The sequence below is a fragment of the Lagopus leucura genome, unplaced genomic scaffold, assembly GCF_019238085.1.
Source record: "Lagopus leucura isolate 7727_CA_CO unplaced genomic scaffold, USGS_WTPT01 Super-Scaffold_806, whole genome shotgun sequence".
NCBI lineage: Eukaryota > Metazoa > Chordata > Aves > Galliformes > Phasianidae > Lagopus > Lagopus leucura.
Window position 1 is genome coordinate 3,529,743 of NW_024962260.1, and position 27,999 is coordinate 3,557,741.

General features: G+C 41.0%; 1 protein-coding gene across 1 annotated transcript; it reads left to right on the forward strand.

Moving 5' to 3' along the window:
- Positions 1-624: 624 nt before the first annotated feature.
- NAA25 (N-alpha-acetyltransferase 25, NatB auxiliary subunit) lies at positions 625-27,917 on the forward strand. The gene is made up of 24 exons (XM_042865718.1): positions 625-705; positions 3,703-3,788; positions 4,675-4,813; positions 6,159-6,277; positions 7,842-7,916; positions 8,723-8,830; positions 9,277-9,355; positions 9,822-9,933; positions 10,317-10,406; positions 10,743-10,912; positions 11,633-11,745; positions 13,496-13,703; positions 14,499-14,588; positions 15,269-15,449; positions 16,055-16,154; positions 20,467-20,618; positions 20,877-21,002; positions 21,298-21,541; positions 21,764-21,887; positions 22,227-22,292; positions 22,750-22,847; positions 23,060-23,170; positions 23,629-23,775; positions 24,723-27,917. Exons 1-24 carry the CDS (start codon positions 648-650, stop codon positions 24,843-24,845), a joined length of 2,919 nt encoding a protein of 972 aa, XP_042721652.1. The 5' UTR covers positions 625-647; the 3' UTR covers positions 24,846-27,917.
- The last annotated feature ends 82 nt before the right edge of the window (positions 27,918-27,999 follow it).

The window sequence follows — 27,999 nt, forward strand, 5'->3', positions numbered from 1 at the left end:
TTTAGATTGGATATAAGAAAGAAGTTGTTTACAATGGGGTGGTGAGGCAAGGCACAGGGTGCCCAGAGGTGCTCCATCCCTGCACACACCCATGGTCAGGGGACGGGGCTGTGAGCACTGATGGAGCTGTGAGTGTCCCTGTGCACTGCAGGCAGTGGGAACAGACAGCCTTTAAGAGCCCTTTCCAACTCAAGCCATTCTATGATTCTATGAACGAAACAAAATCAGTCTGACCCATCAGTGCTACACACTGGCGCTGTCTAGGTTAACATTCACACGTCACCAGGCGGTACCGAGGAACCAACGGCCACATCAACGCACCAGCCCAAGGACCCTCACACGGAGATAAGGGGAGCAAGTGCTCCTAGCGATTTAAGACCCTAACTTAGCATAAAGCGACTAAAGCGGCACAGCAGTTTCAGATCTAACACGTTTCGGCACAGCTGCGAGCTACGTGAATACAAGCACCGCACCAATGCCATTGCTATCGCTGCCGCCGCACGCAGCCCCCGGCCCGGCTCGCCGCGCCCCCGCAGCCATGTCACAACGCAGCGGGGCGGGCGGAGCGCTTCGTGCCCGTCCCTTTTACCCCCGCCCCCGGCGCGGCCCGGCCCGGCGGCTGCGCACTGCGGTTCTGCGCTCTCATCATGGCGGCGCGGGGCCATGTGCAGGACCCCAACGACCGGCGCCTGCGGCCCATCTACGGTACGGAGCGCGCGATCCCTTCCCTGCCGGGCCTGGCGTGCAGCGCCGCCGCCCCGCGGAGCTGACCGGATCCGTGGGGCCTCGGCGGGGGGGCAGGCGGCGAGCGGGCCCGGTGTGTGCCGCCAGGCCGCCCCTTCCGCCCGGCGTTGCGGCCTCCCGCCCCGCGGTGCCGGGGCTCCCGGCTGCGTGCCGGGCTCGGGGCTCCGTCCCACCGCGCTCCGTGCGGTTCTCGGCGCTCCCCGCACCTCCGTCTATTGCTGTGTGTTTGGTTTCTTAGCGGAGCTGCTCGGTCCCGCGCCTGCCCTGCGCATCGCTGTGCGTGGGGAGTTGGGGTTACGGGTCGGTTCATTCGTGTAACGAAAACAAACGAGCGGTCACGGGCGCTTTAAAGTTGCGTGCTGAGTGGCACGGACTAATGACTTTGTTAGGGAAATTAATTTGAAGATGAGCGACGTTAGGAGGAGCGGTAGTGTTGGGAAAGCTCTCGGATGAGCTGCCCCGAAACGTTTCCAGGGTTGTTGCGTACAGTTGAGATTGCTTAAGAAATTGTTAGCAAGTTTCTGTGTGTATGCGAATACAGAGAAAGAGAAAAATCTGCTTCCCCGGGCTACGGTGTCATTCCTGCTCTGAAGCAGCAAAACGGATTGCAGTTCCAGAACACGCTCACGTTTCCTTTCAGTACCTCTCCCTGCAGGGCCGTGGCGAGCTGCCGCTGCCTTGGGCTGCCCTTTGCCTGGGCGCTGCTGTCGCAGGGAGAACAGCTGGGTTCAGGTTTGCATCCGTTGAGTTCTGGAGAAGCCCAGGGAAGCTCTGTGATTGCTTTTCTTATCAAGCCAAACCGTGTTTTAAAGTTTGTTGCATCATTGGTCACAGCCATGCTGTTTAACAATTTCTTTTTTGTATGTACTGCAATTACCATATTTACTAGCATGCAGTTATTTTTGCTTTATATTATGTAATGTCTGTTCTTAAACCGATGCAGCTGATGTTAACCCAGGTGATAGGCATTTCTTTGCATTGGTTTTGGAGCATAGTTGTTGATGAGAGAGATCTAAAAATGCTTTCTGCTACTTCTGCTCTGTGAGGTCTGAATTCCTTTTTGGTGCTGCTCCTTACACAGGCAGAAGCACAACTTCACAGAGGCTGTCGGCAGGCGATGAGGTTGAAGGTGATGAGGTGCAGAATGAGGTTGAAGTTTGGTCTTTTCCTTTCAAAAGTGCTTTTCATTTTGCACCTTGTTCCTTGATTAGCTGGGGCTCGTTGACAGATGAGTTTACCATTTGTCTTCTTTTGTCTGCCTTCACCTGTAGGTTCACATGTTGCATTTGCAGCCATTGAACGTAACCACCCGCAGACCTGTAGCTAGCGTAGACTTAAACATTCTTTTCCTGTAGTTGGAATTTCTTTAGGAGTTGCCAACTGCTTTGGCTTCCAACAAACTTATTCCTTGTTGCAAAATAGAATCCTTTTATTGTGCAGTTTAGAGAGGCTTGTGGTTTATTTGATTTACTTCAGAAGACCTGAAGCAGAGATGCTATCGGTGCAGCTAGCTGTTAAACAATCCCAGGGCAGGCTGGCGGGTAATTTGTGTGCGAGTGGAACTTCATAACATGGATCCTTAAATCAAGAAATCTCTGCCTGTGCGCGGAGAAGTTGCTGGGATATTGTGTTGTAGAATATTTAAAACCTCTTCACTGAGAAGTCTTTGCTGAAGCTTTAAGGTTAAATGTGATGCACAGGTTTCCTTAGGTTGACAGCTAACTGGTGTAGCAGTGCTGTGTTACAGTTTCAAATGGTCTGAATATCTGATACAGCAGCATTTTGTTTTGGTTGGTGCGGGCAGGCAGCCTCATTTGAGGTTTTGTCTGTATGGTCTCAGGAGTCCAATTAGCTCTACTTTAAATCTGCACCACTTGGCTCTGGAAGCAAACTCTAAAGCTGTAGAATATAAATCTCATTAGTATAGATGCACATTTTGTACAGCGTACCGAGGAATTACTAAAGGTCACCTCTTGACTCATTAAGAGTTCTATCTCATAATGAGAGCTGCGATCTTGAAGAGAAAAGGATGTATAATGTCATTTCAGTATTTCAGCGTTAGATCTGCTCATAATTTGTTAGGGGAGAGGCCAGAACAGCACAAGCAGAGCCTTCCTTGTTGGCTTGTCAGCTGCAGCTTGGTTTTTCTGCTAGGCTTGGGTTAATAAGGATTAATTTTTGAGGGAGGGGAAGAGTGTTGGGCCCATGCTCTAACCTAAAGTTAGAGTTACTTGTTTCAGACAATTACAAACACGATAATGTGGTGTAGAGGAAGCTGAAATTTAAAATACAAAGTTGAAAGAAGGAGAAAATGGTCTCAAGGCAGGTTTTTTTTTGTGTTTTTTTTTCAAGTTTTTGTTTTTTTTTTTTTTTTTTTACAGCTGTAGTGTTGTGCAACTGGATAGCAGAATATCTCCACTCCTCCACTCCTTTGTCTTTAGAACTGCTCTGGTTAAGGCACAGTGGTATTCTATTAGGGGATAGTCTTGCTCTGCCTCAAATACAGAGCATGTGGACAATTCATCTCAGTTAATACTTTGATAGATTGCAAGCATGTTGTTTCTGACTTACTGCCCATTAAAAGTCATTGAAAATCTCCCAGCAGCACACCCAGTTAATTCTTTCTTTTCCTGAAGTGAAGAGTGAAATCTCAGTTTCTAGTGAAGGGCTATTGCTGCAGAACCTGCTCTGTCATACAGCTCTTTTGTTGGTATGATGACCTGCGTGGAGTAATTACAGAAGCTTGTTTGTTTGGATGATTAGAACTAGTACAGCATGGTGATCTCTCAGTCTACAAAGTGACACGTTTTCTGACTGTTTGGTTTAGGAATAATTGTACAGGGAAAATGCATTTTGCACCACTGCCCTGACAACATGTAGCCTTCAGTATAATTAGAGGTAGCCTTCTAGAATGGTTTTGTGTTCTGTTTTAATGCTGTGTGTGTTCTTCTTACGCAGATTACCTTGATAATGGCAATAATAAAATGGCAATCCAGCAAGCAGATAAACTGCTCAAAAAACACAAGGATCTTCACTGTGCAAAGGTAAGTGTGGTTGTTCACTGACCTTGTGGTTGAGCCTAGTTTAGGACTTGCAGTGCTCTGCTGTGCTTTTTTGTGGTCTGATCTTCCAGAGACTGCAGTATATTCTGAACACTCTGGAACATCTGACTACTCTAATTCATGCAATTCTTTGTTTGCCTGAAAAATCCTGCAGATCCTCCAAGGAAGGTGCCTCTGCTGACTGGTGTAAGTGGCTGCACTTGCTAATTGTCTAGATCCCTATCAGAGCCACTGCGAGCAACCAAGGCAGATGAGCTATGCCTTTAAAAATGCCTCTTTGAGACCTTCAGTTGAGGTACCTACTTGTAGGAGTTTATTTGGGAGGCATAATTTTAGTGAAACATAATAAGGTATTTTCTGAGGCATTGCTCTTCTGCTCGTCATTCACAGTCCTTCTTGCTATGCCCCTGCTGAAGGGAGAAGAGTTTTGTTCCTCAGTTTCTTGAACACTTGAATATCTTTCTATTTTTCCCTATGGATTTTCCTCTACAGTTTGTATCACTTCCACGTTTTGGGGGCTTCCCAGGCTGAAGCAAGTGTCATTGACTCGAATCTCATTTATATCACTTTTCTCTGGCCACTATTAAAAGAAAAAATGAAAATTGGCAGGACTGGTCAGTTTTGAGCCTGCAGGTAGGAAAAACTGAGTTGCAGATGATGCCTAAGTGGCCTGCATGTGTGTTAAGAAATAGAAAGCCATGCTATTTGATGCAGCTTGCATTTGGAAATTTTCCACTTCATTAAAAACGTAAGTTCTCTAGAAGTAATTAGGTGCTTGGGCAAACCTTCTCCTCTTGAGGAATGAGAAGATTTTCACTGGTAACTGCCAACTTTGTTTTTAACAGTTGCCTCTGTGTTATATCAATAGGTTCTAAAGGCAATTGGCTTGCAGAGAACTGGCAAGCAAGATGAAGCGTATGCTCTGGCACAAGAAGTAGCAGCACTTGAACCCACAGATGATAATTCCTTGCAAGCACTAACTATTCTTTACCGGGAAATGCATAGACGTAAGCTTTTTCCTTTGCTTCTCTTAAAAATCATAGTTATGTTCTTTCAAAAGTATACATGACCAACAGTTTCATGGGAAGTGTATGAAGTCCAGAGTTTGGATGTGTTCAAGCGTGTTATTAAGGGGCTGGGGAATTTAAATGACATGTTACAAATATCTGTAAGGCTCCACTGATCGCCATAAAGCAAAGAACTTTGTATAGGCTTCTCTTGTTAACATTATTGTGTGCACAGTTCCTATAAAAGAATGGCATGCCATAACTGTCCATCATGATCAGCATGAGTTTACTGATTTTGTTGTTTAAGTGAAAGGATTTGTTGTTGTATGTAATAGGGATGACTAATCTGTTATGCTGTTAGACTGTAGTCAAGGGGTTCAGGCCTTGATAAGCTGTGTAATAAACAGAAGGGAAATCCTGGTCTCCCATTTGATTTTACCTTTGTGAAATCAGGTCCTTGTAGCAATACAGTATTATAAAATTTGAAATTGTGAACGATTGACTGAGTAAAATTGCATGAAATTGTATGAAAGAATCCAGACCTCACGTGCTGCTACCTACAGCTCTACAGTTGTTTCTGTCAGCTTGTGTTTCTTGGTGGCGATAGCATTTCCTGTTGAATTGCAGGAGCAAGTGACAGTGGTGTGAAACAACTTTTGCAGAAACAGATGTCAGTGATGTGTAAGCTATGCGAAAGCCACATCACATGTCATTTTTAGTATTTTTTAGTAGAGGTAGGATTTCAGTATTTAGGATTTTTAGTAGAGGTAGGATCGTATGTCTAAAGAAGAAAAATGTTGGAAGGATGAGAAGTTTTGCCTACCACAGTGTCCTAATTATTTTGTCATGATAGACCTACTACTAAGAAATACAGTGTGAAGTATTTCACTTCCTAAGAGTGCAACAGAGAAAAGAGTGAGAACTCTTGGGCAAACCTTCAATAAGAGCAACTGACTTGATATCAGGCTCTGAAAATGTTTTGTGTTTTGATGCACAATTCACGTGGAGTCGTTCTGCCAGGACCAGAAGGTTTTGATTGAGCTTAATAGTCCAAAACAGATAAATTTGCTCAAGGAAAGTACTGAGCAGTCCAGTTGTTGCTGTTAAACTATTCTTGCTTTGTTCTGTTCTTTGTTTTTCTTTTTTTTTCTTTTTTTTTTTAAACAGTTTCCTCCTTAGTCTACTGTTTGTAGTGCTTGGGCTCTTAAAGGAGTGAGTATCATTTCTGTGGTTAATGAGTATAATTTGGTTACTCTTCAAAGTATCACTGTTGCTATCTTTAGGTGGCTGTACTTTAAATGTAGTCCCAAATGTGTCTTAACTCAAGCATCTGGTTTTGGTTTAGCGGAACTTGTAACTAAACTTTATGAGGCAGCTGTAAAGAAAGTCCCCAACAGTGAAGAGTATCACTCTCATCTCTTCATGGCCTATGCCAGGGTTGGAGAATACAAGAAGATGCAACAGGTATGATCAATGGTTCATGTTCTAGTCTTGTTGAGGTGTCACTAGCCTTTTTTTGTTTGTTTATTTAAAAAACTGTTAATGCCTCTTCAAGGTGCATGTAATCATCCAGAAAGATAGGCTGAGCTGATGCAGAAGTTGTGCTCTGTTTTTGCAGAAGGGCTGAAAACACCATTATTTTAGGGAATGGGTCATATGAAGACTGATGTTTCACTTTCCTTCACAGGAGTAGAATGTGTGCATATGTGCTCTGATGGGCCATTTTGGAACAGGAGGTTTTTGTCTTTTCTGTCTTGAACACTGTGGTACTTACAGTGTATTATAAAGCAATTTGGGAATAGGTACAAGAAGGTCTAGCAAGATCTTCTGTTCCATGCTTTCAGTCTTGATTTATTCCTTAATTTACTGTTGTCTTTAGGAAAAGCAATCTTGCCCATGCTCCTACCTTTGAAATCTAACATACAATTAGGCTTGAACATGTTTGCCTTCACTGAATCGCAACTAAAAGTACTTCAAGTTCATCTTCTCAGTTGGCAGAGCATTGTCGTGCTGGTTAGTTTTGTTTTCATCACTTCCAAATTAGGTGCCTGGAGAATGCCTAAAAATGGAGAAGATTCTTTTCAAAACATGTGCGTTCACTCTTCTGTATTTAAAAAAAAAAAAAAAAAAAAGGGAGCCAAGTAAATGACTCTTAAACTCCTTGCTTCTGCTGTGTTAAGGTGACTTGAATTTTTATATGCATGGTTTGAATAACTGAAGGAAAATATATTAAGCTGTAGTGTTATTCTCCATTGTAGCCCAGCTTGTAAGCTGTTTGAGTTCAAGTTGTAGACAGGGGCAAAGCTATTGATGTACATGACATTTACAAAGGTGGCAAACTTTATGTAAGCATACTAAGAAAGATTAAAAATACAGCATTGCTGTGTATCTGGCCATAAGCCTGGATGTTGATTAATAGAGATCTGCTTTTTGGTGTTACCTATATTCAGGTGACCTGATAAGAAGGCATGACTGTGTGTTAAGGTCTGAATCTTGCGCCCTCTGGTAGGGTGTGGTATTCCACTGATGGTTATGTAACAGCAAGCTAAAGGATTATTGCTAAAAAGGTGTGTGTGTGTGTGTGTGTGTGAATACAATGTTAAAGACTTAAAGCCTATTCTTCTTGCTTGCTGCATAAGTCCAAATCAATTTTTGCAGCCCCTTCCCAAAAAAAAAAAAAATCAGTGCTGGAAATATCTTGCTTTGCTCTTAGCAAATAAATCTGCTTCCTGATGCAGTTACCATTTCTAATTAAAGCTGTCATCTGTTCAGGCAGTCATACGTGCACATGCTCATTGCTGCTCCTTGTCAAACTTGCTCAAAGTATTTCATCCTTGAAACTTTCGCTCTCTTTCTTCTCCAGCAGTGTGTTATGGACAGGAAGGATTTACGGGTTGATTAAAAGCTCTCCCATCTAGTTGCTGTTTTCAAGTTGCTTGTTGCCATCATTGCTGCTTAACTTGCATTGTCTGTCACGAGACTTCATGAACAGATGCTTTAGGAATAATTAATCTGTCTTATTTTTCAGGCTGGAATGGCACTTTATAAGATCGTACCCAAAAATCCGTACTATTTTTGGTCTGTGATGAGCCTGATCATGCAGGTCTGTACACTGTTCAAAATTAGTCTGACTTTTACTGCAGCTGTACTGCAAACATAGAAATAGTTTGAGTGAAAGTGTTAGAGATATCTTAAGTAAAATGCCAGAGCCATTTCTGTATGATGCTGGGACGGTGGGACCTTCCTGAAACCACATTACTAACATGGTTCAAAACAAATGCTGTATTTTTTTTTAAATGCAGCTTAACTGGTCTGTCTTACAGTTTCACAACTTCTTCTCCTATCTTGGCTATTACCCTGCCAGCTTTTAAGCTAGGCAGGTACTGTCTCTAGCCTCTTAGGCAGAATTGTGCCTCTTTGTACCTAGACTACAAAGGCTCTAGGGGTGCTGGCCTTAGCTTGTCATTCAGATTGCAGAAAATCTGCAGTGACAGGCAGCAGATAAGCTGTGCTGTGTTAGTTGAGACAATAGATTCAAGCAGTAGTTAAACAACCTGACAAAGTGTTGGCCAAGCAAATAAGCATGGACTTGTTGATTATGTTCTCCAAAATACTGTGCTGTGAAATATCCAAGTGTGTTCTTGCTACGTGTTGTTTGCCATGGCTGTGGTGTGCCTAGATGCATGAATCTCTAGGCAGTGCAGTTCCGAGAGTGTTTCAGCTCGCTAGTTTTGTTGCTGCCTGTTTAACAGTGTGGCTGCTCTCCGTGTGTATGGATGGTGTTTCTGAATATGGGGAAGAGGGATTAAAGCATCCAATTTTGCTCTCTTCTCATGGAGTGCAGAGGAAAGCAATGTGTGGGACTAACAAAAGCTGATGATGTGTTACAGCAGTTCTTCCTTCCTCTAGTCTATTTCAGCACAGGATGAAAACCTCTCAAAGACGATGTTTTTGCCACTAGCGGAGAGAATGGTGGAAAAAATGGTAAAAGAGGATAAGATCGAAGCTGAGGCTGAAGTAAGAGTTGTGGATGTTTTTTCAGCTTGATTTCAACATTTTTGAGACGAGGAGTGCAGTGTTAAAGGAAGTTAATGATTTTAAGTTTGCGAAGATAACAATCAGTAGTGTTCTGGAATTAAATGTGAATGTGGTGGTACAGAAGGAGAAGAAGCAGAGGGTGGGGAGGGATGTGAAAGAGTGGCCAAGGAAATTCTTTGGCATTTGATTCGACTTGATGAAGTACTTGTTTTTGCTCCCTGGGAGGCCCTGAGAGACATTTTAGGACTGATAATGGAAAAAAGACCTACATTCCTGAGTGCTCCACCCTTGGGATGCTAAAGATAACTGTGCAGTCCTTGCTGTCTTCTCCTTCTAATGACAGTAACACAAGTTGCTTTATTTCTTGGCATACCTGTACATTGTTTTACTAGCAAGTTTAATCGCAGTCTAATCTTTTTTCTAAGGTTGAACTTTATTACATGATTCTGGAACGTTTGGAGAAATATCAGGAAGCCTTAGATGTTGTGAGAGGAAAACTAGGAGGTAACTTATTCTGTCATCAATAATCACAGATGTGATGGAAAAATAGCTCTTTTGCTTCAGGTTGTCCACTGGCTATGGGGTGGGGGGAGGGACACACCTGTAAGCAAGCTTGCTTTTTAGCACCAGTTTCAAACATTGAAGCAAATTCTGGAGGTCCACTTGTACAGACTGATTTTACCCAAATGCTTACAATAGTTAAGAATCACCACAATGAATTTTACAAGAGTATACGTCTCCTATAGCCTTGATGTTTGTGGTCTGTTTCTTTCTGGTGATTAAAATGCTCTTGCAGTTTTAAGGAATTGGGATGTGAAGATTTGTGTAGGAAATTTGGCCTTTCCAGTCTTTGAGTCTTGTATTGTCTTACTGCTTTGCATTCTCGACTATAATAACTTGCTTTGATGCTTTATAATAACAGAAGGAAATGCATTGATTAAATAAATTTGCCCTTCTGTTTTTAATTTAGAGAAGTTGACAAGCGAGCTCCAAAGCCGTGAGAACAAGTGTATGGCAATGTACAAGAAGCTGTGTAGGTGGCCAGAGTGCAATGCGCTGTCAAGAAGGCTGCTGCTGAAAAAGTGAGACATTTCTGCAATCTTATTGAGGACTGAAGAAAAATCCCTGACGGGTTGTGAATTGCCTTCCTCAGTAATTCTCGTAAATGGTGGTTAAAGCAGAAGAATATTGGAGGTTCTGAGAGTATTTTCAAATATTTACACTCCAGTGGTTGAGAAAGAGGCAAAAAAATGGGATGGAGGATGTGCGGGGGGGATCACAGGGAAGAGGCTTTATCAGAACTGTAGTTGCAAGATCTATTAAAGGAGAAATGATACCTAGTACACTTGTAGTTTTTGTAGTATAAATCTTTGCTATTCCTTGAATTCAGTTTTTGCAGTTTTGGAAGTGAGTTACTGGTTTGGCAGTTCCCTAAACGTTGTTCTGTGTCTGCTTTTTGTTTCAGCTCAGATGATTGGCAGTTCTATATAACCTACTTTGATTCAGTATTTCAACTCATAGATGAATCCTGGACACCTCCTCTGGAAGAAGAACAGTAAGTCAACAGTTCTGCTGTGAATTTTTCCTTTGAAAAAGAGAGAACATTTTCCCTTCAGTGCTGTCTCTGTCTTTGGTTGACTTCCTGACATCAGGCTCCAGATGATGTCTTCTCCCTACTTTGTTTTGGAGGCTGGCAAGTCTGTTGGAAACAGCTGTATAAATAGTGGTTTGTACTGCATAGAGCTCTTCCAGTTCATGTTTTTTATGTTATTGAATTAGAGAATCCATCATGCCAGATTTCCTTAAGAGCGTTCTGGGAGTACTTTGAACACATGTTGTTAATGACCTCGGAATGGGGGAAAATAAAAATCTTGTCTCTTTAATTGTACAGCTCTTTGGAAGGAGAGGTGCACTATTCTATAGAGCAAGCTGTGAAATTTATAGAAGAGAGAATAACAGAAGAATCTAAGAGCACTCGGCCACTTCGAGGCCCATATTTAGCTAAACTGGAGCTGATCAGACGACTGCGTTGCAGAGGCTGTAATGATGAATATAAACTAGGTAAGAGCCATTAACTTTGGAGAGAGAACACAAAGCAACCTCTTTGTATCTAATTCAGCAATGTGTTCTGACATTGTGTGTGCTGGTTTCAGTAACGTAAAGAATTTTGAAAGCATTAGAAGATGAACCTTGAAAAAAGGGAAGTTGTTCCAGACTGCTGCAGGGCTTGTGAAAGTAAGCAGGTTAAAGGATCTATTGAATCTGGGAGCATATGATCAGTGTCACTGTGATGAAAAGTGCATTCCTGATGCACTGCTTTTGTACAGAGTCCTTCAGGTTAGCTGTAATCTCTGGATGTTTTGTTGCTGTGTTTTGTGGGGTTTTTTTTGTTGTTTTTTTTCCCCCAATGATACCAGGATTTGCTTTTTGACAACTTGCATTTAAAAATTGCAGTCAGGGAGTCAGTGAAGGAGAGAATGTTATTACAGCAATATCTGTGATTACCAGTTCCTAAATGAGTTAGATAAGCAGGGACTGTGCATGCATGGCTATTATACTGAGCTCTTATCTGCCAAAGTAGCTTGATTGAAGCTCTTAAGGTGTGTCCTTGGTTACTAAAGACAGTGAGCATTGGTTAAAGTCAGCAGCAGTGCAGCAAATAGGGCTGTAAATCTCTGCATAATCCCAAATTAAAAATGAATTATCAAATGTTTCTCAAAATGATCTTATAGTTTCAGCTTTTGAAGCATATGAAAAAGATGAACTGGCCCTTTTTCCTAGGTGATCCAGAAGAACTAATGTTCCAGTACTTCAAAAAATTTGGGGACAAACCCTGTTGTTTCACTGATCTCAAAGTATTTGTGGATCTCCTCCCATGCAGCCAATACACAAAGGTGAGGAAAGTCTGAGATGCTGGCATGAACTAGAGTGTGCTCGTTTGCACTCTTGTACTGCTCTGTTAAGGTACCTCTGTGTCCTATTAAGAGATGGAAAAAGCTGAAGCTTGATCTATTTAGAATAGCGGATAGGGGAGATGTGTTTGCTGTGTACTGCAGCTTTTGTTACACAAAACATCTTTCTCCTTTCCTACCTTATCTATCCCTTATTTTTCCTCGTTAAATTTACATGTTTGGTTGGAAAGATGGATCCAGGTAGGTCGTTGCATGTTATACTGTGCTGCAACGTTGCAGAACGGACATGTTGATACTGATCAGGCGGTGACTAACAGAACTGTGGCACCTTTTCCAGAATCGTTTTGAAACGAGCTCTTTTCAATTTAAAAGTCTGTTTGTGCAGAGTCATGAGCAGCTTGTTGAATGACTTCAGCAGCTGGGAATCCCGTCACTCATCTCATTGTTTCTCAAAGCCATTGTGTACAATTTAGTGCTGGGTCGGCCAAATGGAGAATCCTGGATCAGCCAGAGGCCTTTCATTAAAATATTTGTTAACAAAGTATCGTTGTTTTCTTAGTTTATTAAAATTTTTTCTTGACTTGTAAACTTTATTAATGTAAGCCTACAGCCTTACTAATGAGCAGAATGGTGGCCTGGGTGTGTGTTGGTTGCTGCTGATATAAAGTGAAAAGTGTGTTCTTACCCACTGGCAGCAGCTGTGATCAGTAACACGTTTAGTTCATGATTTGGGGAGTGGTGATCCCGTTGCAGGGTAACTCTGGAATTGCTGAACAGATTTAATCTCAATTTTCAGGGACAAAAAAGAAAAAAATCATAGCGATGTTTCTTGGCCACTGAAAACATGTAGATATTCCAGCAGTAATTGTTATCTTCACATCAGTCTTGAATTTCTAAAGGCAGGAATTGAAATACATGCAGTATAGCAATTTGGTTGCTCTTGCACAAGTCAGTAAAATCTCAAACTGCAAAATATTTGTCAGATCTTCATCAAAATCCCCAGGAAAACTAGAATTCTTGTGCATGGTGCTGTGTTCCTCTTACCTGCCTGTTATTCCTGGCATGGATTTGTTTTGTGTTTTTCCCTTGCATTTGTAGTTATTTTATTTAAAGATCAAATGTAGTAAAGCCGAATTCATTAAATTAAACCCATTTTTAAGTTTGTAAACACTGTTGAATTTTAAGGCAGCAACAAAAAAAACTGTCCAATCCTGATTGTATTGTGAGAAATCTGCTGTCTTCCATTAAATAAAACTGTAAACAGTGAGACACTCTTCTTACAAGTTAAAATAAATTAGATGGTGATGTCATTAGGTACACTGCAGTGCTTTGGGTTTGAAAGAAAATGTAATAATTAGCACAAAACCCACAATTTCTCATTAAGTATGCTGTAGACTTTCAGTAACAGATTATTTGAATTGCATCTGTTATTACTTTGGGTGTTACCAAGTGCTTGAAATCCCTTGTATGTCGATGTATTGGAAACTTCCTGTGTTTTATTTTTTTGTCTGTTTGATGAACTAAGCTAAGCTATTAAGCAAAGCTGTAACTTGTGCTCACCAAAATTAAAAATTAAAAAACAGCCTCTCTAGCTACTGATTTCAGTGCGACGTTGTGGTTTACACTGACACTTCCACCTCATTTGCTTTTCTTGATTTGAGAGAGGAAATGATGTCTTCTGTTTGTGTAATCCCAGCTGCCCTGCAAAATTTGACAACTGTTTCTCTTCCAGTTCATCAGTCAATTGCTGGAAGTAATCCCTCTATCATCAACAACAGAGAGTGAAATCGCACTGCCAGCCGATATCAAAGCTCTTCAACAACACTTGTGTGTGGTGCAGCTCTCCAGATTGCTTGGTATCTATCATGCCATGGATAAGAAGCAAAAGCTGACTGTGGTCCGGGAGTTAATGTTAAGATACCACCATGGACTGGAGTTTGGTGAGGACAAACTTTGAAACCAGTGTTGTAACTTTTTTTGAGCTTTAGAGTTTTTTTTTCCAGGGGAGTGTGACAGCACAAACTGATGGCCTGTATCACTACTGATGTGTAACATCCATTGTGCAGCTAGATAACACCGTGTTTTCCTCTTTGTTATTACATCCTTGGGCACCTGAATTCTGTTTCCTTTTTTTTTCTTTTCAATTTGTATCTTTGAAGTAGATGAGACATTCCTGAGTAGCTCAGCTGGTACATTTTTATGCTTGCCTGTGCCTGTGAGCAAGGCAGGCTTTATCAATGGTGTGTATAGGACAGAAACATAGGCGTTATTACCAGTGTTTAAATCTTACTGTTACAAAGTTCTTTCTTCTAGCAGATGTTCACATATGAAGTGGCCGGACTTTTTATTTTCCAAAATCAGGAATGGGAATTCACTGGTAATCAGAAAGACAAAAAAAAAAAACCTGAATTTGTGTGAAAACTATTGATTTGTTTTCAGTGCTTCTATCTGGAGTTTGAATCCAAGAACAGAAGAGCCAAGGAAGCGTAATGTTAGACAAAATAAAATGTGTTGCTTTAGGAATTCAAGCACAATGAATTGAGGGGAAAAAACTGTGAATATAAAGCATAAGTTGTTTTAGTTTTAAAGAAAACTTCTGAGATTTATAAATTGAGCAGTGGTTATCATCTGCCAGGTGTCTGTGCCACTTGATAGTGCTGGCAATGTGAGAAACAGCTGACAGCGTAGTAGTTCTTTAACTCTGCAATTCAGAGTAATTTTGTCTTTCTTTTTAGGGAAAACTTGTTTGAAAACTGAATTGCAGTTTTCAGATTATTACTGCCTCCTTGCAGTTCACCTGCTGCTTGACCTGTGGCTAGAGGAAGGTATGTCTCTATATTTGCTTAATACCACCTGGGATGGTTGTGGGTAGGCAGACTGTGTCTGTGTGGCCACTGTGCATTGGCATTGCTTGTTAGTCCCATAGCTTTCAGTTTCTTCTTGCTGTGTGGTATTTCTGGAGCCTCTCAATCTTGTTAACCTCCAAAGGGATTTAATTTTTTTATATAATTTGTGTAAGTCCTGCTGGAGTTCTGCTGATTCATGCAGCTCAGTGTTGTCCATCCCTAGAAGCTTGTTCCAAGTTCACCATGTAGATATTTTTCTCTCCCTTTGCACAAGTAATGCTGACAACTCCCTTCTGATACCAGAGGTGTTTTGAAAAATATTTCTTTTTCCCCTTGATGTGCTTTGTCTCCTGAATTCCTAGCTTCTAGATTTCTGTTGAGACTCATTGCTCTGGTTTTAGTGATTCTGTACTTCTCATCTGCTCTGCTTTATTAGTCTCATAATCTCAGAAATGTCTCTCTGGTAAGTGAGGATTGTGCTCTGTGCTGATGTAAGCTGGATATTCCCTGTAAAGAATTATTCTTCCACCAGCTGTAGTGCTGGTGTGGGAACATGCTGAGTGAAGTGCGAAAGGAGGAAGGGAGATTTGATGTGAATAGCGCTGTCAGTGTGGAGCGCCCCTCCCTGTTCACACCTGTGTTTTTATCTTTGTCACCAGGTGAAGAGATGGCTGTGTGGCAGTGCCTAACCCTTTTAGAAGAAGGATTATCTCATAGTCCTTCTAATGCTCAGTTTAAATTGCTGCTCATTCGAATCTACTGCAGGCTTGGTGCATTTGAACCGGTTGCAGAGCTGTACTCCAGCCTTGATGCAAAACACATACAGCACGACACCATCGGGTGGGTAGTATATACTGAGAATAATTGGTTGTGGTTTGAGATCTTCAGTTGTTGTTCCTATGAATGATGGCAGATTTGTCAGAATTTCACTGTGTTCTGTAAAAGCATTCTGGAAATATGTAAAATGTATCTACTGCAGTGTGCTCTGCTTCTAGAAGAGTATCTTTCCTGTGTGATTTTAATCATTGTTGGACCTAAGGAATATTAATTAAACATGAATATGAAATCTGTGAAATATATATCTTGGTGCCAGTTGTAGCTAGGTGTTCCAGCCTGGGTCATTGCTGAGCAAAGTTTGGGAACAGCGGTTAAAGCAAACACAACCAAGTGGCCTTGCCTCAATTAGTGTGTTTGTGAGTGTTAAAATAAAGTTCCTCCATCCGCCTCATTAAATGAGTGAGAACTCTGAGCTTCCACATGCAGTGAAGAATTCCTTCCTTTACTGTTTAAAACTTAATATGAATGTTGAGAGTACCCCTGTTAAATCTCTAGACTTTTCAATAAAGCTGAACTGGGCTGTAGCTCTCTATTCAGAGCTGCATTTGAAATTCAGAATTCCCCCAGCACGTGTGCTGATGTTTGACTTGTGCTGTGTTGTGTTGCAGTTATCTTCTGACACGCTATGCAGAGTCACTGGGCCATTACGCTGCTGCATCCCAATCCTGCAATTTTGCACTCAGGTTTTTCCACTCCAACCAGAAAGATGTAAGTTGAAAGAAACCTCTGCATCCTTGTAGCAGGGCAGTTATGTTGATAATGCCATACTGAATTCTGTGCCATACATAAGAACTTACAGAACTGTAGTAGGTAGTCACACAGGGAAATAATACATGCAGCTCTATGTTCATAGTGAAGGTTGTGTCAGCCTGTATTTCTCACTACAAAGGTTTTTAACTTGTTAGATGGAGTTTTGCTGTAGCTTTTTATTTATTATTATACCAGCCAATTTGAATACTCAAAAAGTTGCTGTGATTATTTATAAATGAATTAATCGTGATTTATGAGAATAAGTGTGACATAATGTAGCAAGTAAGTCCTGGTGTCATCTGACTTTTGGCACTTTGAAAAGTCACACAGCAGCCAGGGGTGGTGGGTCAAGGTATTGATGACATTTGTACAAGCTCAATATTGCGCTCACCTGAGGCATTGTGGTTTAGTGATGACGTGTGGTGGGGAATGCTCATCAGAAAATAGAAGTGCAAAGAACAGTGCGGGAGAATTTCAGAAGGGAAAAGTTAACTCTTGAAGTCATGACTAACTGCGTTGTTTTCAGGTGATAGGAACAAACTGCTAAGTCTGGTCTTGTGCTAATGGGAGCTACCTGCTTTATTCAGTTCACCACTGTGAAATGGTGTGAATTAAAAGAAAGTTGTCTTGAATGAGAACCTTGAGAATGGAATGGAGAGAGAAGAGTAGTTAAATTCTTCCGAGAGATGGGGACCTTCCTAAATGTGTGCTGTGACCTAGACATCTATCGTACTTGCAGCTTGCTGATTAGTAACAGTACTTGTCTAAATTAGTCCTGATTGAAAAGTGGGTTGAGTGGGAGAATGGTAAACAACTCTCTTGTAATCTTGGTAGAAATGCATTGGGCAAATTGGCGGGGGTGTGGAGGGGTGGGAATAGTCCAGAACAGCAGTAGGAAAATATATGCATAATACTAGTCCATCTCCCTAAGATTTGTGAGACTGTCCCATTCTGAGGAGCTGGGAGTATGGTCTCTTTTTTTATATTTTACACTTTGTTCATTGCTAAGAGGTGAGGGAAGAAAATTATTTTCACTTGACAGTTAAGAAAGAAAGGTGCAATCCAGTTTTAATCCTTCCAGTTACTGGCTAAACTGGCTGCAGGGGCTCTGCAGATATACAGTTTTTCCACCACCTCAACAGTAGGTAAAAACACGAGAATTATCTGTACTGAGTAGTAAAGATTCTGAAGGTGCTCAGACAGTAATTTGTCAGATGAATATCCTTGTGCTGTGGGCAGCAGATTATTCCTGTGTGCAAAGTAGCAGCTGCCATTCACCTGTGTCTAGAAGGTAGATGCTGAGTTACTGTGACCCGTGCCTGACGTGGATGTTTCTCTGTAGGGAGTGGGATGCACAGAGATGTATGTGGGTCATGTGGTGGAAGCTTGCTCTCTTCTGCTTCCCTCACTTGTTTATTGTTTAAGCACTGATACTACTTGCTAAGAATCTTTGCATTGAGTACACTGAATACAATGTTTTGTGCTAGAGTGAAGCTCTGGATCCAAACAGCTTTCTCCAACATGTCTGTTGTTGGCAGTGGCAGTTTGTTGTGGGTTTTTTTGAGTAACTTGTTCAGTCTTTAACACGTACTGAATGACTTCAGTGAAGAGCATACCTGGAACCAATGCCTGGAACCAACTCTTTAAACAAAATGTTCCACTGCAATGTGCCAGGTGGAAAAAAAAAGTGAACTGAAAGAAACTACTGGATGTGATTTATCTGCTTGGGAACACTGTATTGTAAAGCAGCAAGAAACCATCTTTCCCTGGAAAACATTGTGACTGAAGTAGGAAGATGGTCATTCTCTTTGTCAAGAATGATAAAGGTGCTTGCAGAGCACAAGGTAACTGTCTCCTGCAACTCAGTGTATGTACACTAGTAAAGGCCCACTGAATCATGTTCCAAGTGCTGTTGCCAGGAAAATGCTACTCAGCTCATCGTCGAGAAATGCTGGAAAAATGGTGCCTGAATTGTTCAACTTGCCTCACTGCTACACCTTAAAGGCTGAAATTGCCACAGAGGGGTAAAAACAATGCAATCAGTATTACGTGCTTCGCTCTACAAGACAAAGATGTGTCTTGGGATCCTGCTCATGTCATGTCTCTTGGAGTACTGCAGCCAAAGAACTGAGCCATTGTTGTTCTTGAGTTGAGCCAAATCTCATGGGTTCTGGATGTTCCAGTGGTTATTGTCTTCAGATTGTAAGAAACCCATCACAAGCCACATTAGCCTGCAAATAGCAAGTGTCTGCAAAAAAACCATAATGTGCAGACTGAAGCAGGAGAAGGCTCAATTCAGCTTGCTGTTCATCTTAAGGATGTGTCAAGAACAGAGTGGGGGGAAAAAAGGATGGTCTTTCACTATACATTGTCTCCGATATCACAAGGTCAGAATATGCCACTAGTTTGTGTGCTGCAGTGGTTCTGCTGGGGTTTCCCTTTCATAATCAGAATCCTGGAATGAGCTTTCCTTTCAGGTCCCATTACAGTACCTAACTGCAGTGGTAAATGAGGACTAACCTATCAAGGTTACCTTTTCTTACTTTATTTCAGCAACTGCCTGCTTCTCTGTAGATTGTTTTAGCTGAATATTTGCTACAATGTAAGGAACGTGTCCTGCAAGTGCTCTCTGCTGTGCGTGGGACTCTGCCTAGAGCAGGAAATGTGGAGTATGAAAAAGTGTTCTGGTATTAAAAACAAACAAAAAAACATGCTTAGCTGCTACTTCAAGTGACCACTTTGGATGTTGTCCTCCGGACTTGCTGAATTTTACAATCTAAAGTGAATCCTCTTAAGAGTGGGTTTCATAAGTAACAGCCCTCCAGGATACTGTGCAGTCCTGACATAATACTTCTGCTCTGGGAGAGGATGCCAATAACAGGGAGAAGATGAAAGGCAGTATTGCTATATTTGACTGATACTAAAAGGGCAACTTCATTCTTCTCAAGATAGCCCTCCTTTAAAAATGCAGAATCACAAGTAATCTCTCTAATTTTCTTGTGTCCGTCCGTCTTTAATTTCTCCAGATCCGCAGGCAAACAGAACACCAACGTGTCTTATGGGGATTTTAAAACTACGTCGATGCAGTTGAATTAGCACCCATAGTGCAGCCCCGTAGCCTGACAATGACCTCTGCAAAGCTGTGTATCAGAGGGTATGTTGCTGAATATTTGGCATATTTTTTCATACAGTATGAATAACCAAATTGCATAGGAAAAAGGTAGAGCTACCTAGAAGGCATTTCTTATTTTGGAGGGAGGAAAGAAAATAAAATGGGGGCTTTTAACTGTGAGTGATAGCTCCTCTTCTCTCAAACCCTTCCAGGCAGGTTGTCTTGGTCAGTACAGTACAGATTTCAGTTGCCCTGGGGACTTTCTGGTGCCTCTAATCTTCAGTGCATTTCATAATCATGCGATGAAGAAAATACTTGATCTGCCAGAATTTCTCCATTGTGGAGAAACTGATTTAAGAATACAGCCGTCTGTATTGACAGGGATCATAAGTTGTTCACTCTGTCATTCCAGTTACTGTATATTTCAGTGAAAAATTCTGCTTGTTTGGGACTTCTTCATCACAGAAATCTTCTGGAAATTACTTGGACAGCTGAGAGATGTTAGTTATGTGGCTTGTATTGCTGCGCTTCATCAGAGGGGAAGCAAACTATCCTATGGACACTGGCAGCTTTCTTTGGTGGTTAGATTGTACTGTAACATGTGTGCATGATACTACCTTGTGATACTGTATTAAAAAAAAAAACAACTAATAAAGAGAAAGAAAAAATTGTGTGAGTAATTTTCTTTATCTGTGTTGTGATAGGTGATGCACATCCAAGTCAGTTCCAGAAAATCTGGGATGTGTCTGTTTTGCCTGAAAGTACTTCTCATAGTGAGACAACAAATTGAATAATCCGTCTGAAAAACAACAATAAAATATAAACTTCCAAAATCATCTCTCTCAACCTATAAGTATTTTTCAGTCTGTGTTGACAGCAACCTGATTTTGTTCAGTGTCGGTTTGGTTACTTAACAGCACTGCCTGGTAGATCCTCTAGGCATTGTTAAATTTGAGGAACAAAACTACTTGGATGACTTAGATAAGCAAAACTGCAAGATTCTCCCACAATTTGAGTATTTGCCAGATTCTGTATGTCTGGGTTAGTGAAAGCCACAGAAAAGCACAGAAAATTTCTTGGTATTGACCATGTTAAACTCTTGATTATTCTGAATTTATGGAAGTAACTAATACAAAGCTGGTGTGTGCTTTCTTGTAGACCTCAGAATACATCATTCAAGCCTACAAATACGGTGCATTTGAGAAGATTCCAGAATTCATTGCATTTAGAAATAGGCTGAACTCTTCCCTTCACTTTGCACAAGTTCGCACAGAACGGATGTTGTTGGACCTTTTACTTGAAGCAAATATGTAAGTACAGCAGCAGCGAATGCAATACTGACGTGTGACAAAAATTAAGATTTATGCATATGTAGAATATTGACCAAGCAGCACTTTGACAAAAAAACAAAAGTTGCTCTTGGTTGCTCTTTCCTTCAGCATCCTTCTTTGTACTTAGTGCAACACTGGTGACATGTGAGGAACTGAACAGTGGAGAGAATGCAGCTTTTTTAAGTGTTTGTTTCCAGTGATCATGTTTGATCTAATAGTATTTAATCTTATGTACAGATCTTCTAGTTTAGAAGAAAGCATAAAGTCCATGAGTCTGAGCCCAGAAGAGGATGACATTCCATGGAAAGATTTGCGTGACAACAGAGACCTGACAGTCTTGTTTAACTGGGATCCAAAAGACAGGTGAGTAGAAATGTCCTTAACTGTAGTTTTGTACCTTTTCCTATGGCACATGGTGAAGAAAATCCTTTCAGGGTAAACAGAATGTTCTCTAGACTGGCTAACTGCAAATTTAACATTCATTCATCACTTCTAGCAGTGCTGCCTTTTTACATATTAATGGTTTTCTGAATTTCTGACCATTCTTTCCTCCTAATACATTATTTGATAACTTCAGGTAGGCTTTTGTACCTGAGTGAAGCTTGCAACTTTGCAAAACTTAAGCATTTTCCTGAAAACATTTGGTGCCTTTCTCTAGGGACATTTCTGAAGAACATAGGAAACTCTCACTGGAGGAAGAAACCCTGTGGTTGCGAATCCGGTCTTTAACTTTAAGGCTAGTAAGCGGACTCCCAACTCTTAGTCACAGTATTCAACCAAAGAACTCTGAAAAGACTGCAGAGAATGGCGTCTCATCCAAGATTGATACAATTCGATCTCTGCTTCAGCAGCTGGAAGCGGCAGTGGATTCAGGGAAGAAGTTTCTAGAACAAAAAATTCAGGTACCCTTTAAGGAAAAAGCTATCCTCAAATATTAAATGAACGTGAATGCAAGCAGAAAAACTGAATGCATCTTGTAACGTCCAGCAGGCTGCAGAATGCACTTAACTGACCCTGAGTTTGTAGTGTATGAATCTGACTGAGAGATGTGCCAGAGACAAACACTGTGTTCTGGATAAGGAAAAGCTGCAACACCTTTATCTTTTTCTTTGCTTCTTGCCTAGTATCCTGTCCTTGGCCCTCCTCCTACCCGAATGGCTGGCTTCTTCAGTAATGGCAGCTGTCAGTGCCAGACTAGCTTGTTTTATCTTGTTAGTGATATTTATGAACTAGATACCAATGGCTTAGGTAAGTGCTTGAGGGGGAGGGGCTTGACCAGATGGTTATAAGGTGGGAGGGAATGCGGTATGTTTCCACTTTGAAAACTGCTAGACATCGGGCGATGTGGACCAAACTATGACTTGTTTTATTTTTTGAATGACACTGTTACCTGGGAGACAGCACTGCGATGCTTTATCCCTGTCTTCATTTTTGTGGTGTATGTTGATTTAATACAGCATCCTCTCTGAAAGCAGTTGCATTAGCTTTCCACTGCTAGCACTAAATTACATTGAAATGCCTGCCAGTTTTCTAAGAGCAGGAGATACAGAACCTATAGTTCATAGCTGCCTTTTTTCTTTCTTTCAGAAGATTCAGCAGAAGTCCAGGAGAGGATAGGGAATAGTTTCAAGTCTTTAATAGAACGGCTAACAGGTAAGTAGTAACCCAAGAAAAACCTCTGGTCATTAAGTGCTTTGTGTTATAAGCTCCCAAGTGTGCTGCACATTGGAGAAGTGCATTAATGGATCTGCAGATCCTTTTGAAAGATGCTTGAGAGCAAGGCTGAGAATGTCCCTACCTTGTCTGTTCACAAAGTTGCTGCATCCACATAATGCACTATCATTTCATTACCTTGCAGCCTAATCTTAGCAACTGTTGTTTCCTGATACTTGGTCCTAGTGTTGTGTGGAGATACCATCTGTAATGAGATACAAGTTAGAGGGGAACTTTGGAGCTGGAGTGTCGTGAGTGTCTTTAGCTAAATCTATCAATAACAGCCTAGTCTGCAAAGCAGTCAGAGCTACACCAAGATACATGCTGGGCAGAAAATGAGCGTTTGGGTTGGTTGATCTGCATGTCCTGAATAAGGCTTTCCTTTTTTTCTTTTCAGATTTGTTCAATAAATGTAAAGGTGACTTGATTGAAGTCAAAGATGGCACCTTGAAAACTCAGCCAAACCTGCTAGAAAACTTAGTCTTCTTTGTTGAGGTATTTTTTTTTTTTTTTTCTTCTGGAAAAGGAAAAGTTGTGGAACACTGTAGAGTGGAAATGTTGAGGCTGAAAAGCAGTGAGTTGCATGTTTAATCAGTCGTGAAAACAGAGCTCTTGCGAATTCTGAGTCTTTCCAGTATGTGCACTAAAATCAGTTTAGAAACCTCCTGTAAATGCAGCTTGTAACATACCTGTGCCTTTCTTTCCAGACCATCTCCATCACTCAGTGGGTATCAAGTTACTGTGATGGTGTCCTTCGACCTTTTAAATCCAACCTGCAAAAAAAGAAGAAGAAAAAAAAAGAAACCAATGTAGCCATGGTAGATAATATACCTTTTTCTCCTCCACTTCCATCCCTCAATCCAGCTATTTGTATGGAAAGAAAAATCAGGATTGATGGCATGCTAACAAACTATTTTGCATGAACTCTGCCTTGTAGAATTGGTGTTGTTAGAGCTTACTTTACAACCTTTTTTTTTTTTTTTTTTTTTTTTAAAACTCCTTTTCTGCTTTCTGCCACATCTCTGACATCATGTGACAACTTTATAACAGGAAATACAGTTAGACTATCACAGATCTCCCTGCTGTGAATGCATTGCAGTACACTAGTTAACTGGTAATGTTTATCTGGATAGATAGATTTAACCATAAGTATTGGGGTATGTGGGTGTGGAATAGAATAGCATTATGAATTGAGTTGTCATATAAAATTGTCACTAAGAGACGTTAGTATGTGTTTATAAATTAAAAGCATGTCTTTATTATTTTTTTTTTTTAGCCACCTGTATTTACACACTTTCTGGATTATGTTACTGAGCTTCAGACGTTAACTTCCAATGTAATAGATCACATCAAAGGGCTTGAAATAACTCTGACTGCACTAAAACTTGAAGAGCTGTCCCTCAAGGACACTCTGCTTTTACAGGTAAGAACTTCCTTTGTTATATGACTGATCAGTGTGCTTGTGTGTGACAGATAACCTGTTAAGGATGACTTAACTGCTATTAACCAAATATTAGGGACCACACTGAGTTTTGGAATACATGTTTGGCATACATGTTTGTCTGGGAAGATCCTAAGGCTTTTTTAACTGGGCAGGGTTTAAATGCTGCATTCGCCTGTTTCAGAACTGTATCCACCTATCTGTTGTAAGCCAGCTTGTATTTTCTCAGTTAGCCTGTCCTCTATTTCATAGCACACTACTTGAAATTTCCCTTCTCTTGTTGTTGTATGAAGCTGATGTAGAAGTACATTTTTAAAAACAGAACAAACCACAAAACCACTAAAAACTAACAAAGGAAGGAAATCTTAGACTTTAACGTATGAGATTGTGAGTAAAAGTTAAAGTACATTTTCCTAATATGAAAGAAGCTTCAACATCAGGTATTTTCAGATAGTTGTTGATGTTTGTGATTGTTCTGGTTCTTTGAGTCGGGAGATTCCTCCATATTCCCATCCTTATGAAAGACATCAAACAGCTGCGCAAGGTAGACCTGCCAAAACCGTGTGTCAGGTCCACATGGATTTGAGCAGAAGCACCTCTGGGAATCTTTGACTTTTTCTGTGTTTAGTTGTGATGTTTGTGATTCTATCTGTTGTTTGATATGGCTGCAGTAAATCCAGCAATAGGCCATCTGCACAGCTCTGCTCAGAGCTACAGCTGTGTTTGCAGCCTTGTGCATTCAGAACTAAAAAGTGCTTTTAAAAGAAGTTCTCATGTTCACGTGTTGGTGAAAATTCTGATGTGATTCAGGAATGGGGTATTGCTGCTGGTATCTGCCAGCCAAAGCTTCCTGCTGAGGTGAGGTGGTGGGGGAAGTTTCATGGGAGAACTTGAACAACTGCTACTGGTTTCTCTTTTGCATTTTGCAGGAAGAAAAAAAGTTTACGAAGTCTGTGCAAGGGAAGGTCCAGAGCAGTTACCAACACTCGGTTCAGGAAATTGGAGAACTGCTGAAAAAGAGACTTGATACTATTAAAAAACTAAAGATTTGAGAGATCACTGACAGACTCCACAGGAGAGTGATATCAGAGTCCCAGACAGAAGCAACATCCAATATACCATCACTTCAATCCAGAACTTCCTCATAATGCATGAAGGACTTAAAATCATAAAACGATTTTTTTAGGTATTACAGATGTATTCAGCTGACTTAAATTATTGTACATAAACGAGAAGCAGGGACCCTTATCGGGGTTTGACCACTTTTTATACATGTTCATAAGCGTATTACAACAGGAGAAAATTGAATAACTTTCTTCCCTTCTGATCTCTAGAAACAACTGGAGATGGTTGTTAGCAGCAATAGAAATCCAGTGTAAAGCATAGATCTCAAAGGAGTTGTATTTTCATCACCATACAGTGTTTGTAATTTTTGTATGGTCCTTGCCTTGGAATGCAGAAGCTGTAGATGCCCGCATTCAGCCACCTCCAATGAAATGAGCCAGTTCTGGAGCTGCCTATGTTGTCCACAAGCCACCTGGTCCTACTGAGTTCAGTGTGTTGGCCCAGCAGGGAGGCGGGAGGCTGTGCTTGCAGAACACCCTCTGTGCAGCTTTCCAGCAGAGCCTAGTGGTGAGGCAGGTTCCTCTAAGGGCTGAACGTGGAGAGAGCTGCTGGAGGAAGGAGGTAGTATGAGCATACACACAGGTTGCTTTCATGTTCAGAGAAACTTCAAGCCTGATGAGGAGCACACTTGGCCATTAAGCTTTAGAGAGATGGGAGTCAGCGTTTTGGCAAAAGACAGAAGTAGAGACCGTGTATATAATAGCTGCAGTGATGTCTGACACTGCGTTCTAATTTCATGACAGTTTAATGTAAAACAGCAATCATCATGACTTCTAAAGAAGTGTATTTAGATTACTGAGACTTTAAGACTTAAATATTTTCATAGAAATTAAATCCTATTGGCTTTGGTTTTAAGTTGGCAGAGGTAACTTTTGCTTCCGCTGTAGTATGAGGCTGAGAATACTTTTTATAACTGTATGCTTGCTTTTTGCTGTTGATCTTTGATTATTCAAGTACTAGAGCTCATTAGGCATTCTCGTAGTGCAATCACATCATCTGCTCCCGCTGAATCTGCATTTCTGCTGTTGTTTTTGTTTTCATTTTAAATGAGTAATGCAGCCTAAAACTTGTAGGCAAAAAAAGTATGTGTTGCACCTACAATCCAAGGGACAGGTCAGACTTTTACAGAGTCGTTCTGATTTAAAGCAGCTAGTATCTGAAGTCTATATTTAAAGTTTTAAGAGAGCTGACAATCCTTTGTCATCTCTTCTAATATGTTTTGTTAGAAATGCTAGAATGTTGATGAGAGTATTTTTTTAAAATAAATCCCCTGTGTAAAAATTCCACATTGCTGCTCTTGCTGGATTTAGTTTTGCTTTGCCCCATCCTGCAAGGGAAAGAAGGCTGTCTGCAGGTTGTCTGAATGTGGAGATCCTAATGGTTTAACTGTGATGTCTGGTAAGTGCTCTGGGCTGGAGGAATACCAAAATGTGTTAAGTCTGCTTTATAGTAATACGTTTCCTGAGCAAATTGAACTGTCTTACACGTTGTATAGAAATACCATTTTGGAAAGAAGGGTGTGTTCCTTAAATTAAAGCAAGACTGGTAACTGATGTTGATGCTTTGAAACATGTAGGGTATTGCAGAGATTATGCAATTAATGGAGAAGCACTGAGCCAGAAATCTGCACTGCTCATTTTAATTAAAGGAGGAATATCAGCAATGGCTGAGACTTGTCTGCCCCATCCCTTTCCCACAGCAGTGCAAACATAGATAGGGCTTCATGCAACACCGGTGTTGAATGCGGAGTTGACATGGCATCTTCATCCAGAGGGCGCAGGCCAAGGGCGGGCTTGTGCTGGAGTTTCCTTGCACTGCTGCTGCAACAAGTTGAACTCAACCAGTCATTTCAATAAACAACACTGACATTGTTAGTGATGTTAATAAAATCAAGCTTTTATAATCCCGTGTGCCAGAAAGCAGAACTTGCTTTAAAAAAAGTTTTCTGCATCAGTTCCCTTAAAAGCAGAATTGAAACTGCTGGGGGAGACGTGTGTCATATGAAGAGGTTCGAGAGGAGATAGAAGCATGGCACGCTTCCTGTCAGCACTTGGCATGGCTCAGGTCTGCTGGTGGCTGGTCTCAAACCATCTGCAAGTCAGGGGAAGGCTGGCTATGTTTCAGAGCTGCCTGCTGTCCTGTTTCCAGGTCTGGCCACTGGTGAATAATGATAAACTTGTGGAATACAATTTTTTGATTACTCAGTGTTTTATAAACCAGATGCCATCTCTTCACAAACTAAATCCTCTCTGGGAGGAGATGGTGGGGTACAAAAATGATTGTACTGATTGTCTGGGGGCTTAGTTGAGGGAAAAATTCTTACAAATTGTGTACAGTTGAATATATATTTCTTACAAAAGAGTGTTTCCCCTCCAGCATATGTCCCACTGGCACTTGGTAAGAAGTTCAAGCTATAACCCATTGCTGCTGTTCACCCATTTCCACTCGGGTGGGTTTTTGTTTTCGGTAATGATTTGAAAAGAATACTTGGGGAAAAAAAATCCTACCAAGTCTACTGTTTACAGACTGACAAAATACTGCTTTTGTACTACTGGGATCATGAGCCACGATCCTTTTACTGATTTCCTCAACTCTTCTCTTTGCTTTAAATTGGTGTCTGATGTAGATAAAGGTCAGAAGTCTCTCACCCTGCTTTGTCTACATCCAGAAGAAAATGTACAATGCCTGTTTGTGTTCCCCATCATTTTGTACCTTTTTTTGTACTTTTTACCACTTCTAACTGTTCAAGAGTTGCATTTATATGTTGCGATCATTGATAATCATGACTTTATTTTAACCGTTAGTAACTTAAATGGGATTTCTTCTTGTCTCTGCAGCCTTATCTGAACTTTCTCTTCCTTGATATTCATTGTAATTTATGACTGTAGAAGATATGTATGCCTCAGCCTTCTACAGACATAAGTGACAGAACTGCGAAAGATCTGCTTTAAACTGGATGGGTTTATAATTTATATAAAAGTCAGTTTCGTTACAAATCAGTTTTACTGCCTCCTTCATTTTTCTGTCTGAATGGTCGTGAGGTTAACAGGTGCTCCTCATTTAACTTTGGTCGACCCGGGT